This window comes from Muntiacus reevesi, chromosome 1, assembly GCF_963930625.1.
Source record: "Muntiacus reevesi chromosome 1, mMunRee1.1, whole genome shotgun sequence".
NCBI classification, from domain to species: domain Eukaryota; kingdom Metazoa; phylum Chordata; class Mammalia; order Artiodactyla; family Cervidae; genus Muntiacus; species Muntiacus reevesi.
This window is the reverse complement of record NC_089249.1, coordinates 282,001,368-282,015,861: the sequence shown is the minus strand read 5'-3', so window position 1 is coordinate 282,015,861 and position 14,494 is coordinate 282,001,368. Positions and strand designations below refer to the sequence as shown.

General features: G+C 39.6%; 1 protein-coding gene across 3 annotated transcripts in view; it reads left to right on the top strand.

Moving 5' to 3' along the window:
• FBXL17 (F-box and leucine rich repeat protein 17) overlaps positions 1-6,458 on the top strand; it is a 498,131-nt gene extending 491,673 nt beyond the window's left edge. For all 3 annotated transcript variants that reach the window (XM_065923017.1, XM_065922840.1, XM_065922924.1), the window contains one exon: positions 4,534-6,458. In XM_065923017.1, coding sequence (XP_065779089.1) covers positions 4,534-4,674 — 141 coding nt within the window. In that variant the 3' untranslated portion in view covers positions 4,675-6,458. The remainder of the gene's footprint in view (positions 1-4,533) is intronic.
• Positions 6,459-14,494: the final 8,036 nt, after the last annotated feature.

Sequence of the window (14,494 nt, the reverse complement as noted above, 5' to 3'; positions counted from 1 at the left end):
TGGTTTAGGTAAATAGCTTAAACTGAGTCTCAGAAACCCTGAACAATCTCTCCTCATCCTTCTATGGTAGCAGCAGCTATAGGATGAAACTATGGTATGATTTACCTTAATTAGCACAGCAATTTGCCTCACATTTTCAAAAAGTGCTAATAGATGTTAACTCAAAATAGATTAAAATACCAGACAAATTTCTACTACCTTAAAAGAGTTATAATAATTTTGAAAATGTAAATTATGGTTATACAGTCTTTGGAGAGAATTATAAAATCCGATTTTTCTTATATTTAAAAAAAAAAAAACCTGTAGTACCTGCTTTTTTCCCCCCTTTAATCACAATAACTTCTCCAAATGACACTGCTGAGTATTTCTTTAAGAAGATCCACTGCATTTTTCAAATCTTATGTGTAATATAGAAATTGCCATTGATAGTTTTCAACAGAGGAAAAAGAAATTAAATACAACCAAGGATCATGGGGAAAATGTTTTTAATTCATCTTCATTTTCCATTTTTATGTTACATACATTTTATGAGTTGGAACAGAGGCTAGTTCTTTTCATTCTAGCAAGTGGAGCTGTGCGTGACAAAACGTCTGCAGAAATGCATATGTAGTAGGAGTTAAAATGATTTGGACCACCCCAGTGTCTTACACCCAACTTTTTCTCTAAGGCACCAAGCTGCTTATGGCGTCTATACAAAGAGGTGAGCATAGTGTATACTTGTGAGGAGCAAAGGAAAATAGCTTCCGTATAAAACGTGTCACACCTTATCGCCAGGAGACACTATGAGTAAAAGGTAGAACTTCCCTGGTGGGAACACACGTATTTCCCCTGAATAGCTTCTACCCAACAAAGCTCTGAAATGGAGTATTTGCATTTTCCCTACTGCTTTATTTTCTAGAGTTTACAGAACACAGTTAGCAAACGGATAGCTTAGAAGACACATTATATCCACAGAGGATTACCTGCAGCATTTTTTATACAGCTACACAAAGCCAAATTACTGTCCTTTTTTTCACCCACAACCTGTGAAAGCCAGAAATCTAGCACTCTGTATATTCTCAGCTATAAGTGGGCCTTGCTTTATGCAACAGAAAAAGGTAGACTGAATTTCAGTAAAGCAAGGGATATAAAAACATTAAGAGAGCTGACTGACTAAATTAACCCTACCATGAGTCTTTGCTAGAGTCACCAGTTAACCCCTAACTGAAGCTGATTCATGTGCTTCATAAGTCGGTATCTTCATGTGTCAAGTTTTCTTAAGGTGAATTTTACCTCTCTTCGTGCAAAGCAGCTATCATGTAGTGATATTTTATCTTTGTAAAAACTGGGCCTCCAAAACAAAATGCCTGTCAGCCCTTGGTGTAAAACTTTTGCAGGCCTATGTGTAGATTAGGAAGGACATATTGTAGAAGACAAGCCCCGCCTTTATGGTGGGTTTAGAGGTTTTCTCTTCTTCCTCCGTTTTCCATCTATTTCCAGTTGGTTGTTTCTTGAATGCTAGGTGATTGGGGCCGCATTTGCTCTCTTTGCCATTTGAGGCAGATTTTCTGAAAATTCTTTGCCCAGGTGACTTCAGCTCTTCCTTAGTGAGACCTGCCTCCTTCTAGGTTTATTTGTGGAAGCAGGGAAGAAAGTAACCTCACCCACAGCCTGGGCAACATCAGGTAAAGGAAAGGGAGGGTTTCCTGAAAGTGGCTGTGGGAAACCTGGACTGTGTTACCAAGAAAAGTTTCAGACTCTTCTCCAGAGAGCATTAAGATAAAATAGATTCTTCTTATATGTGAAGTAGATTATCAAGGGTGCTTCTTACTCTGTGGTGATAGCTAATGTTATCAAGGTTTATTTCTGAAATATCTCAGAAGTTGAACGATAGTGAACATCACTGTAGAGAACTGGTCACCCTACCTCAGCATTAATCAACTCAGTAAATGATCATCTACTGAGCATCAGCTCTACTAGTAGGAACCACCAGTTAGGGCTCTTTTATGTCGGGCACAGTGTTAGGCACATCATTTTATCCTTGTAACATCCTACGACATCAGTACTTCTATCCTATTTTTACAGTTGGGAAGCCAAATTTTGAAGGGAAACCAGGACTCAGACCTGTGCCTGACTGACTCTGAGGTCAGCTGTAGTCGCCACGTCTCTTCTCTGCTTTGCACACAGCTCTGGAGTCTTACTAAAGATAAAAGGCAATCCCTGGTCCCCAGACTCTGGCTCAGGTAGAAGAGAGTCAAGCAAAGAGGTGATTGCAGCGCAGTGTGAGGGTGCTTAAGAGAGAGGCCTGCAGGCGCCTGCCGCGGGTTCGCAGAGGAGGGTCGGCTCGGTCAGGGGAGGCTTCCTGAAGGAGGGTGTCCCTGGGCTGAGGACGAGTTATTGGGGAAATTGCTGGGCTTGGTTGGTAGTGCCTTAGTGTCTGGCGTCGCTTTGCTCTTGGTTTCTGTTTTTCGTTTGGAGCTTGTTACTGTTTTCTCCTCCATTCACTAAGAAGTAAGTCTGGCTCACGAATAACAACATGATCATGGATCATGGTTCTTGTGGTTCTTACATTGGAACAGAAGTAGACATTAAACAAAGCAATTATAAATGAACTTTTGAAGGTGCCATGAAAAGAAAGTAGGCAGTGCTGGAAGAGAGAACAACCCGGAAGCCTTAGCTGATTTGAGGAGGGAAGCGGGGTGCGGGCGAGGATCGAAGCCCCCGGGAGATGATGCGGAACTATGACTGTGGAGGGGTAGCCATGGAGGGGACTCTTAAGGGGGAGGGGGTTTAAAAGTGCTCCAGATAAAGAGAACGGCAGTGCAAAGGTCCTGAGGCCAGAAAGCACTTGGACAGCCTCATAACTTGACATTAGGTCAGGTGATCGGATAATATGAAAAATGTACCAGAGAGACAGGCATAGCTAGGTGATGCCTGGCTTTGTAAGTCACTGTTTCAAGCAGCCTCAACTCAAGCTAGACTTAGGTAGAATTTAAATTAAAAAAAAAAAAAAAAAGTTGTATTGCTTAGAAGTCCTTTAAAGGTCAGCAACTGATATTCTCAACTCTGATTTGTATATGTTTTTCTTTTTATTCAAAATTATTTTCTTTGTGTTTTTGTAAACAAAAGTCATACATTGTAACACAAAAAGATTGAACTGCATAGCTTGGTTCAATTTGGAATGATAATTGATTTCAATACAAGAAAGTCTTGAATAGAAATTCTAACAAAATATAAGGATCATCAGTGCAATGTGGAAATATCAACTCTAAATTTAACAAAGACTACATGTAATGTAGTTTAACAAAACACCATGTTATTTCAGAAAAGTGCAGAGGACTTAATGTCACGGTCAGCATACTCCCAAGCTGGCTTTCAAAGCAAATTGCAAGGGTCTGATACTGTTTGAGGTTTTTCCTGATGGTCCTGATCTTTTTCAGTAGTGGACAGACATGGAGAGGAAGCACAAAAATGTGTCTCAGCAGAACCTTCTTGCAGACCAGCTTATTCAATATAAATGAAGCATTATTGTATTTGAAAATGCCGAAGTGTTCAATAAAGATTTTAAATAAAGCAACCTAAAAGTTGCGGTTCTTAGGTTAATAATTTATTTATCTGAAGGATGAAGGAAGCTGTCTACTTTTGTGATATGAACTGCAATCAGCTTAAAAATAATTGACAAATTAATCCCTTCACAGCACAGCAATTGAAAAGGTGTTAGTTTTAATTAGGCCTGTCTGATTGCCTTGTCTAATCAAGAATCAAGGTGGTGTTTTTGATGGTTGTGGTCTATTGGGGCCATCTCTGACCTGCCAGCCATGTATGTTTTAGTGATTGATTCCTCATGTTTTCAGCCGTTTTCCACAAAGGGACCTGAAGTTTGCCAGTACCTTAACGTTTAAGGGGAAGAAAAGCAAACATTTTGCCCAGCACTCCTATCCAGAGTCCTGTGTATCCTCTCCAGCAGTCTCCAGTTCTCTCCTAAAAAAGCTATCAGGTGGATGGCAGAGTCAGAGGCATGTGAGAGTGCTGTCTCATGCTGCCTCCCCTCCCAGGCACTCACCCTTCAACAGACACGTTTCAGATCTAGACAGGCCACGCTCATGTATGCGCCTAGAAAGCACTGACTTACCGATACCTTGCTGCTGCTAAGTCGCTTCAGTCTTGTCTGACTCTCTGCGACCCCATAGACGGCAGCCCACCGTCCCTGGGATTCTCCAGGCAAGAACACTGGAGTGGCCGATAACCTTACATCTTTAAAAAAAAAAAAAAAACAAACCTGTAGGGGTAACTTAGTACTATGTAGAGCTTAGTATTACTTACTTAGTACTTAGTACTACATAGAACTTAGTAGTACTTAGTACTATGTAGAACTTAGTATTGCTTACTTAGTACTTAGTACTACATAGAACTTAGTACTACATAGTACTGAGTACAGTGTAGAATGCAGTACTTAGGGCTGGGCTTCCCAGCAAACGCTTGCCGGCGCTGCCCAGAAGGAGGAGGGCGCGTCCCCGGAGCCCGTGTGTGACGGCGGCTCTTGCTCGCTTGCAGGTCAACGAGGGGACGGTGGAGCAGCTGGTGCAGCAGTACCCGCACATCACCTTCAGCACCGTCCTGCAGGACTGCAAGAGGACGCTGGAGAGGGCCTACCAGATGGGCTGGACGCCCGGCGTGTCGGCCGCCTCCTCCTAGGACGGCCGGGGTCGGGACTCTGCTGTGTCCGTGCGCACCCCCGCCTCTGTGTATCCGCGTCTCCTTTGCGTATTGCATAGCGTCAGCGCAGTTGCTGTTTGTTCCCAGGTGAGCTGGTCTTTTTTTTCCTTAAAAATGAAAGATTTTGACAGGCACAGACCTTTAGTTTTTAAGCTCAAAGGCTTATTTCTCTAATTTTTTTTTTAAACTGTGGAATCAAAAAAAAAAAAAAAAATGGATCCATTATTTTGAGCTTCTAATTACTGCCACTGGAGATGCCCCCAAATGGAGGCAGCTGCCTTCTCTCTTGATGGGGAAGAACTGTGCAGTTCCGCGGCCGGTGGCCGGAAAGGAGAGACGCGGCCCTGGTTAGAAGCCTGAGAACTAGCGCTTTTCAGGATTTCAAGCACGTCCCCGGGTAGCGGTTCCCGTCCTGCCTCACAGGCGTGCGCGCGCGCACACACGCAGCACGCACTTTCTCTCTAGGCCGTTTTCCCACGCAGGGGCCTCCTCCAGGCCACGCCCTGCCCTGCCTCTCCTGGCACACCGCCCCCAGGGGCGCCCCACCGGCCGTCCAGCGGGCAGCTTAGGGCCTGGAGAGAGCAGAGCCTTCTGTGAAGCTGCCCCGTGGAGTCAACGATCTGAACCCCCCAGCCAGCTCACAAAAGTTAGTTATTCACTATTCTGCCACATTCTCTGGAGTACTAAGTATTTTGAGTTTTACGTTAACATTGTGTTAGCTTTTATTTCATGGATAGTAACTGGTCCGGTTATATTTTAATGATATTTGGAGCTAATCTTAGCATTATCCACATTAAAGTCACCAATATAATTAATAGTATGTAGTTATTTAAAAAAAAAAAACTCTACAGATCATTTAATTATTTTTGTTAATTTGGTAATTATGAAAGTATATTTCTGAGATTCAGGGCTAGTCACATTGAGGATTAATGAATGGGATATAAGTAGACAATCTTTCTATTGATTTTTTTTTTCTTTTTGCTTTGCTTTGGGCTTTAGAACAGGTTTTTTGGAGATGTGCATGTTATATTTTGAATAGTTCTTATGCTATTGCAAAGATCTATTGCTGGTTAATGTATGAGTTTAGAAGAAAAATTAGAAAATCTTTTCATTAAGATTCTGTTTACACTTGTCAGAAATAAGCATTTCTTTGTTTAATTAAAGATCTCCAGCTTTCAGTTTAGGCAATACCTATTAGTAAATGAATATACGTTTTGATCTCACACATCTATACAATTAATTCTTAGTAGGGACTCAGGCTCATAATAACCTTTCCTATGTCTTGATTTATAATCAAGACAGCAGGGAGCCTTTTTAAGCTAAAGTGTGATTATCTTTCACAGTAGAGTTAGATATACAAAACCCTGACTTGTGAGTTTGCTATTTATTCTTTCTCAATGTGGACATAACTGTTTTTTTGGTCTTTAACAGATATACTCAGATTTGAATTTCACTTTATAGAAGTCCCAGTGTTCCTAAAATGATACTCGCTGTAAGAAGTGAAAAATAGCTTTACATTCAAACACCATTCACTTATTTATAGTAACTCCTTTTGTGTAAACAACTGTTTCGTTTGATCATGTCAACCTGTTTCTGATATGTGTTTTTGCTTTTAATTCCAGTCAGTTTTGAAAATCTAATCGCTAAGCACCAAAAGTATTTTTTCCATCACTAAATGGGTTACTAATTTAATTTGAAGGGAATAAAATTTATGTAAGAAAATAAGCTGTTTGCTATTAATAAATTGTAATTCTTCTTACACATCCAACTGTATCGTCTTCATATTCATTTCCCCACCACTGAAAAATATCTTAATTCACAATATTTTAACTGGTTTTTAATCCAAAACTAATTTATAAGATGACATGTATAGTAATAGCTTGAGGGAATAAGCAAAAATTTAATTTTTATATATGTCACACTATATTTTAAATAGTTAAAAAGATAGAAGAGGGGAAAGCCATCAGTGATATAGATGGTGCCATTTCAGTTCAAAGTTGTAATAATCTTGGGATGGTTGTCAAATGTTTCAAAAGTGTATAATTGATTTTTTTTTCATGTTGTGTTGTTTGAATCTGAAGTTCAGCACTATAACATGCTTTAGCCTGGGGGGTGGGGGTGGGGTGGGGGGGCTTGCACTTATTCTTTAAGATGTCGACTAATCCAGAAAGCCTGATGCATCATAACCTGGAAAACTGCTTTGGTGTATTTGTAGGAATCTGTAGAAATACCATATCCAGCCTCAAAGCACTAATCTCAAAAACAACCAAGAAAACATCACCTTGAATGATCCTGTGATGGTTGTTGAATGTGTTCTCATTAGATGCTTTGAAATAAGGCTTAAAATGATTTTTTCCTGGGCAATCTAAAGTTTCTCTTTTTGCTTAGAATGTCATAAATATATGTGAACATGTTTAACGCAGGGCTTTTTATCCTCTCCAAAATGTCAACAGTATTTTCAGAATAAAGACTATATGAAATATATTGCTGTAGTGGAAAATTCTGGTCTTTTGTCTTTAATGTCTTTTTGAGTGGATAAGGAACTTCATCCAGTTTGTAGTTTCTATATTTCTGTGAATCTTTTGACCTTGCAATGGGCTGCAATAAAAGAGAAAGGAAACACAGTGTCTTTTGTTTTCTTTGAGACAGTGAGTCGCCTCCCTGATGCTGGTTGGGCGTGGGGCGTGGGGCGTGAGGCAGTCTCTGTCTTGTGTCTCTTACTACGGACTTTATGGAGGTTCAGCTAACTCAGAACAACAAACAAGGCTGAATTTAGGAGGTTCTCATTTGGCCAGTGAGTCCTGAGATGAGATTGAAAACCTCAAGGATTTAAATAATAGATTTGTTTAAAATACCGTTTTCTAAACACTCATTTATTTACTTGGCAATTTTTTTTTCAAAGTGTAAATTTATTGAGTTAACAACATGTATCAGGCACTGGGCATTTAAAAATAAATAAAACTCCTTTCCAAACTGAAATTGCTCATAGCCTAGCAAGAAGATAGTCTTAAAATTCTTAGCCATAGCAGTGGAGAACGGTGGATGTAATAATTAGCGGGAGCACGGATAGGAAAGGCAACACCCTCTTACAAAGAGTGAACTAAAATAAAACAAGGAAAGTCAGACGGTGAAGAGGCAGACAGGAAAAAATTAACCATTTGCAGCCTTGGCAATTTATACGTTGTTTTTTTAAAAGGTTCTCCTGAAAATTGGTGTCACTGGCTACCATTCACATGGGCTTATCTGAATCTACAGTATTTGCATCATTTGTGTTTGTGTTTTTAAAAGGATTCATTACAGGAGTTCTCACTGCCCAACAAAAGCAGACAGAAATCATCCCAACCGACAAATAGCATGCCAGCAAACATGAACTCACATAGAGAACAGCAGGAATAAGCCAGCATTATTGCAAGTCCATAGGGGAAAAAAGAAGAAAGACTAGACCCATATCCTCAAAGGCTTCAATAGTAAAGGTTAAGCTACATAATTCAGAATAGATGTTTGATATATTCAAGTATATTAAAAATTATTTATAACATGTATAAGAAAAAACTACCAAAAGATGAACAAAAATATTTTTAAAATAAAATTTCTAGAAGTGAAAACATAATTGAATGTTAAAATGGAAAGGCATTAGAAGAAAGGATTCAGCTATAGAGAGAATTCATAAACTGAAAGGTAGATCTGAGTCAAGTGAAACAAAACTTGAAACAAAACCATGCTTTTTTTCCTTCGTGTGGATGATTTCCATATGGATGGCTGAGAAGTTAAGACACATGGGACATATTATGAGGCTCTCAAACGTATCTATCTAATCTTCCAGAGGAAAAAAATAGAACAAAGGAATGGCAGTGTTTAAGATTATCATGGTGTTTCATTTGTTTATGAAGAAGAAAATAAAGATTTTGGGGAAGAATATCAAAGGCTTAATTTTGGGTTAAATTTGAGATGCTTATTAGACATCCAAATGAGTACACTGACTTACGCAGTTTGATGCAGGAGCTCCGTTCCGCGGAGAGGTATAGATGGCATTTTAAATCATGAGTCTGTCTGAAATTATCATCTCTGGTCACACCATCCATTACTTTAAATAGAAAACAAAGTCTACGCAGGAAGAGGAAGCAAAGCCTTCAAAGGAAAGTGAGGCAGAATAACCTGAGAGGGAGGCGGACACCCAAGTGTGTTCTACCCGAGAATCAAGTGAAAGCAAGCACAGTTACATCAGCCACTGCTCAGGGAGACCGTTTATGAGTAGGAACGGGAAAGGCGACGACTGCAAAGGTTTAGAGCGGTGGTCACACCCGGCCGGCAGGCGTGGACCACGCGCGGGGCTTCCCCGGGGTCCGGAGTTCTGCCTGCTAAGTTGAAGAGTGGATCACCAGCGCCCGTTTTATTAACGTGCTTCGCAGCGTGTGCCTATGTGGCACGCCTTGTCAGATTTTACAAGAAAGTTCCGTACCTTGGTTAAGCTGGTCGGCTGGTGGTCCAGAATTGCTCACCCTAGACGCGCTTCCCTCCCCGTGTGGGGCGGAGGCTAGCTCCGCGTGAAGCAGGGTTCACCCGGACCCCTGCCCGAGCAGGCGGCAGACCTGGAGGATGCTGGCCGAGCTCGCTCCGCTCCTGCGCGGGGAGCAGAGCGTTGCCTGCCTCTGTGACTTCGCTGGAACTTTGAGCGGAACGGCTGTCCCGGTGGGGGGAAGGCGGTGGGCATTCCCGTCGCGGGTCTGCCGCGTCGTTCCCTCCCCGCTGCAGGGGCCGCAGAAGCGCTGAGCGGCTTTGCAGAGCACTGGGGCCCCCCATTATCCCTTCTTTTTCAATTGCACAGCAAATCTGGTATCGAAACCTTTTTAGGAACGCAGAGCCTTGTCTGATAATGTGAAAATCTATAGCTGAAAAGAACAGTCAGGGTAAAGTCTATCCATTTCATTATAGGAACAAACCACGGTTTATTTACCGATCCTACCATTGCTGAATATTAGGTTATTTCCCGTGTGGGTATTATGCTTACTAACATTCATCCCCAGTTTCTTGAGATAGTTAGTAGAAACACATGTAGCAATATTATTTCCTCAGTCCCTGAAATGCAGCCTTCTATCTCCAAGAAATAAACTTCGGAAAACTGACATCATCTCATAGGGAGCATTTCCTTTCCTATGATTTTGCTTGGCTAATAAAACTGTACATGAATGCCCTCAGCCCAAGAAAAGAGAAATATCCAAAGAGCGTGTGTTTATTTCAGCTCTTTTATTCGCCACGTGATAAGTAGTGGGTGTTTCTTACACTTTTTTCAGTTTGGCATCGGATCAAGTGGCTGCAGAATTCGTGGCTAGATCAGGCTGGTGGGCGCTCCACTGAGTTCCTTTGTATAACCTGAAATTTTCCACTGGCGTGGGCGTGTGTATGCTCATGTGCTAATGTGCACCATACAATAGAAAACAATGGCGACTGAATGCAGTCTATTTAGTCTTGTTTCTTGGAGTTTTTAGTGATTAACATAATGGAAAATGAAAAATTAGTGGACTAAAGGGCTTTTTAAAAGCATTGTTTAAAAAAAAATAGATGCTGCTTTGGTGGGCCTGGGTGGCTACTGACAATGATAATTTTTATAAATAATACCAAAATGAATGGTAAAAGCTCAGCAAGTTTGATTCTGTTAGAAAATAATTCTACTGTAATTTAAGCAGCATCTTGCAACTGACTCACTTACTGGGTTAAGTGGGGAAAAAAAGACATCTTGATGATTGGATTTCAACGAAACTTGTATTAGTGTTTCTTTGATTCCAAATCAAAAGATGGATTGCTATTCAGGGCCCGTGGATAAATATAGAGAGGCAAATACTTGGAAACACACTCGTAGATGACTGAAATAATTGGGTTTAATGTGAAAATTCACTTAGTGCCACCCCTCATTATTAGATACCTTAGATGACCGAATTTGCTCAAATGCCTACTAATGGACATTTAGTCCATTTCCTTTCTCTTTCCCTGTGGCTGCTGTTGAATGTTACTGTCCCCATTTCTTCCTTGTTATACTTCATCCTTGGAGCTAACCAGAGTCTAAGAGTATTAGTGATCAGAGTTCATTGCCTCCAAGGATTAATGATGCGATTGAAAGTGATCCCCTCACATGGAATTGGGGGAGGCAGGGAGAATTAAGTAAACTATATAAGACATTCCGTGTTTTAAAATATTTTGTTGTGAATATAACAGAGAAAAGAGGTCACACACGTGTGTGTGTGTGTTTGGTACACTTTATTAAAATCACAGAGCAAGCGCCACTTAATACATAGAGCAAGGCTGGCATCCCAGAAGCCCCTATCCCAGATACCCTTTTCCAAGCATAGATGCCACCCTCCTTCCAGATAAAATCACTCTCCTGGCCTCTATAGAAATCATTTTCTTGCTTTTGTTTTTGTTCAATGAAAAGAAAGAAAAGAAAATGTGTGTGTGGCCAGTGAAAAAGGATGTGAAAGCGATTCAGGGTTTCCCGTCTGAGTAAAGGGTCTTCTAGCTGCCACTGAAGCTTGAAAGAGTGAGTGAGAAATTAATGAAACAAACGTGGGGAAGATGGGTCATTTTTAATAAAGAGCACTCCAGGAAACCTGCATTTTGATATAAAAAAAAATACCACCTATTTGAATCCTTAAAAATGTAGTTTGGTTTTGCTTGGTTCTGAAGTTTACATGAAAGAATCATGCTCTTTGTAGCCTTCTGTTTTCACATGACCGTGTTTGTAGGATCCATGCATTTCATTGTGTGGAAATGCCATTCTACTACCGAAAAGCGTTTGGTTTGTCTCCAAACCAAACATGTCCTTGTACTGGTATCACAGTGCATACAAGCACACAGGATACGAACTTAGGAGAAAAACGGCTACGCCTCCCATTTCTTCCATTTCATTAGGTGAATCCACAGCACTTCCCAAAACTGTTGAAGGAATTCACCTTTCCACCAGCAGAGCATGGACGTTCTCACCGATCACCTACTTGCTTCCAGTTGCCCTGCAGGCGTGCCTTGTTTTGGTTTAGTCTGCATCCTCCGGAGTATTAGGAAGCTGGGTACTGTTTCATCTGTTCATTGACCACTGAGGAAACTATGGTTGTAAAGGCCTTTAAAGCAATGTTTGCCTTCCCGTTTCAGATAAAGAAGGAGCCTAGACAGGAGAGGCATGAGACCATTGCCAGGGTTTCACTGTGGATCTTAGCTCTGGGGGCGAAAGCTGAGCAAGGGAGGCAAGGACGGTGAGAGGCCCCTTGAGAGGTTTACAGGCCAGAAGGACAGAGCTTGCTTTCCCTTCGTCTCCCAGTCTCTCTAGTGCCTCTTCTTCCTATGACTTTATTACGTCCTTTCGTATGGAAGGAGGCCATTATCGTGGATTTCACTGAGACATTATGGGGATATGAGCATTGCCTGAATGCAAAATTGCATGGTTATTGTGATGATGTAATTAAATTATTATGTAATTAAATATTGTGTAAACCAATGAAGTAAGAATGGGAAAAACAGAGTTGTCACTTCTCTGCTATAAAAACAAAGTTGAATGCTTTGAAAAAAATTCAGATGAAAAGATAGGCACAAGAAAAATCCTTCAGATTAGTTATAGGGCACACAAGATGTAGAATGTGGAAAACATTACAAAGACCTGAGGGGTTTTGTGTTTAGTTTGCTTCAAAAATGAATTTTTAAAAAAAAATGAATTTAATTTCTGACTCTTTTTTAAAGAAATTGAAACTAGAAATCATAGATGATGTGTTATAGAGATAGTTTATTCAAGAATGACAGTGTGGAACACAGAGAAAAACAGTCTTGTCTATACATCAAAAGATTAGCAAATGAATACATACATATGTGCTTTTGTATGAAAAATAAAATATTAAAGAATATATATACTTAAATGATTTTTAATAAACTTTTAAAATTAAGTAACCAGCTAGCTGTCCTTGCCATACTGATAAGAGGGATTTCACTGTGCTTGCTTAGACTGAAACATACCCTACTGATGGTAACTCACATTTTAAAACATAATATTTTTTCAGTTGAAATATAATTTACCTACAATAAAATGCACATGTGTTAAATTACAGTTATTTGTAACATTGAAAAATATGTAGACTTTTGTAATACCTCAAGTTGCACAATATATATAAAACAAGGTATAAAATATATATGAGTGTATGCATATAAAATACGTACGTGTGTGTGTGTATACCACCCTAGAAATTTTCCCTGTCACCTCACTCCACCTCACTCTTCTGGTTTCTATCACATATTATTTTTGCCTGTTATTGAGTATCCTATAAGTGGACTCACAGAGCACATATTCTTTGCGTCAAGTGTCTTTCCCTCACACGATTGTTTTTGAGACTTATTCGATTGGGTGTATCAGTCGTTGCTGAGTAGTATTTCATTGTATGAATATGCCACAATTTATCTCTGTTGCTCTTAATAGACACTTGGGATATTACCAGCTTTTGACCAATATATGGTGGTTTCGTGGCTAAGTCATATCCAACTCATACAACCCATGGACTATTGCCCGCCAGGCTCCTCTGTCCATGGGCTTTCCCAGGCAAGAACACGGGAGCGGGCAGCCATTTCCTTCTTCAGGGGACCTTCCCGACCCAGGGATGGAACCTGGGGCTCCTGCAGTGCAGGCGGACTCTTTACTCACTGAGTCACCAGGAAAGCCCTGTCTGACCAATGTATACAAAGAGCTAAAAATATCCTAGTAACTTTTTTATGAGGTATATTCCTAGGAGTGGAATCTCTTGGGTAAATACCTAGGAGTGGCATTGCTGAGGCATAGGATATGTTATAAACATAGTCCTTATAAGAAAACTCTCAAACTGGCTTCTAAAGTGTATGTTCCACTGCTACCAGTACCAATGAACGAAAGATCCAGTGAATTACTGTACATCCTCACCAACTGTTGATATTGTCAAAAAATTTAGCCATTTTAGGGACCCACTAAAACTTTAAATGGGCTTTTGTTTCAATATTTGGATAAATTTAAGGATAATTGATATCTTAACAATGTTGAATCTTCTAGTCCACTAACATGGAACATTTCTCTATTTACAGTTTTTGGTAATTACTTTCACTAACTCACAGTTGCTTTCAGAATAGAGATCTTGACTGCTTTCCTTAAATTTATCCCTATGTATAGTATGCTTTGATGTTATTATAAATGGAATTTACATTTTTTCATTTTTAGGCTGTTTGCTATTAGTATGTGGAAGTGCTACTTATTTTTGTATATTGCCTTTGTATCCAGCAGCCTTGCTAAATTCACTTATTAGTTTTTATTAGTTGTCTTGCCTAAGATTTTTTTTAATCAAAAAAAATCTGCAGTAATAAAAGCAATGCTGATTTCTTTCTGATCTTTATAACTTTTATTTTCTTTGCTTAATTTATTGCACTGGCTTATGAACTCCAATACAATATTACATACACATCATGAGAGATGACCTCCTTTTTCCTGATCTTACGGGAAATTGTTTCATCTTTAATAATTATGATCTTAGTTATACAGTTTTGTATGTGCAAATAGTAAGATTGAACAGATTCATTTCTATTTTTAGTTTGCTTAGAATGTTTATTACAAATGAATATTGAATTTTGTCAAGTGTTTTTCTTAATATTTTAATATCTAATCATATCTATTGTTTCTCCTAATGTATTTTTCTTCATCCTGAATAATATTTTTTAGTATTTCTCGAAACTGATTGATAATGATCATATAGATTCTTTCATTTATTTTCTTCCATTATATTTTAGCCTCTTAATGTCCTTCTATTTT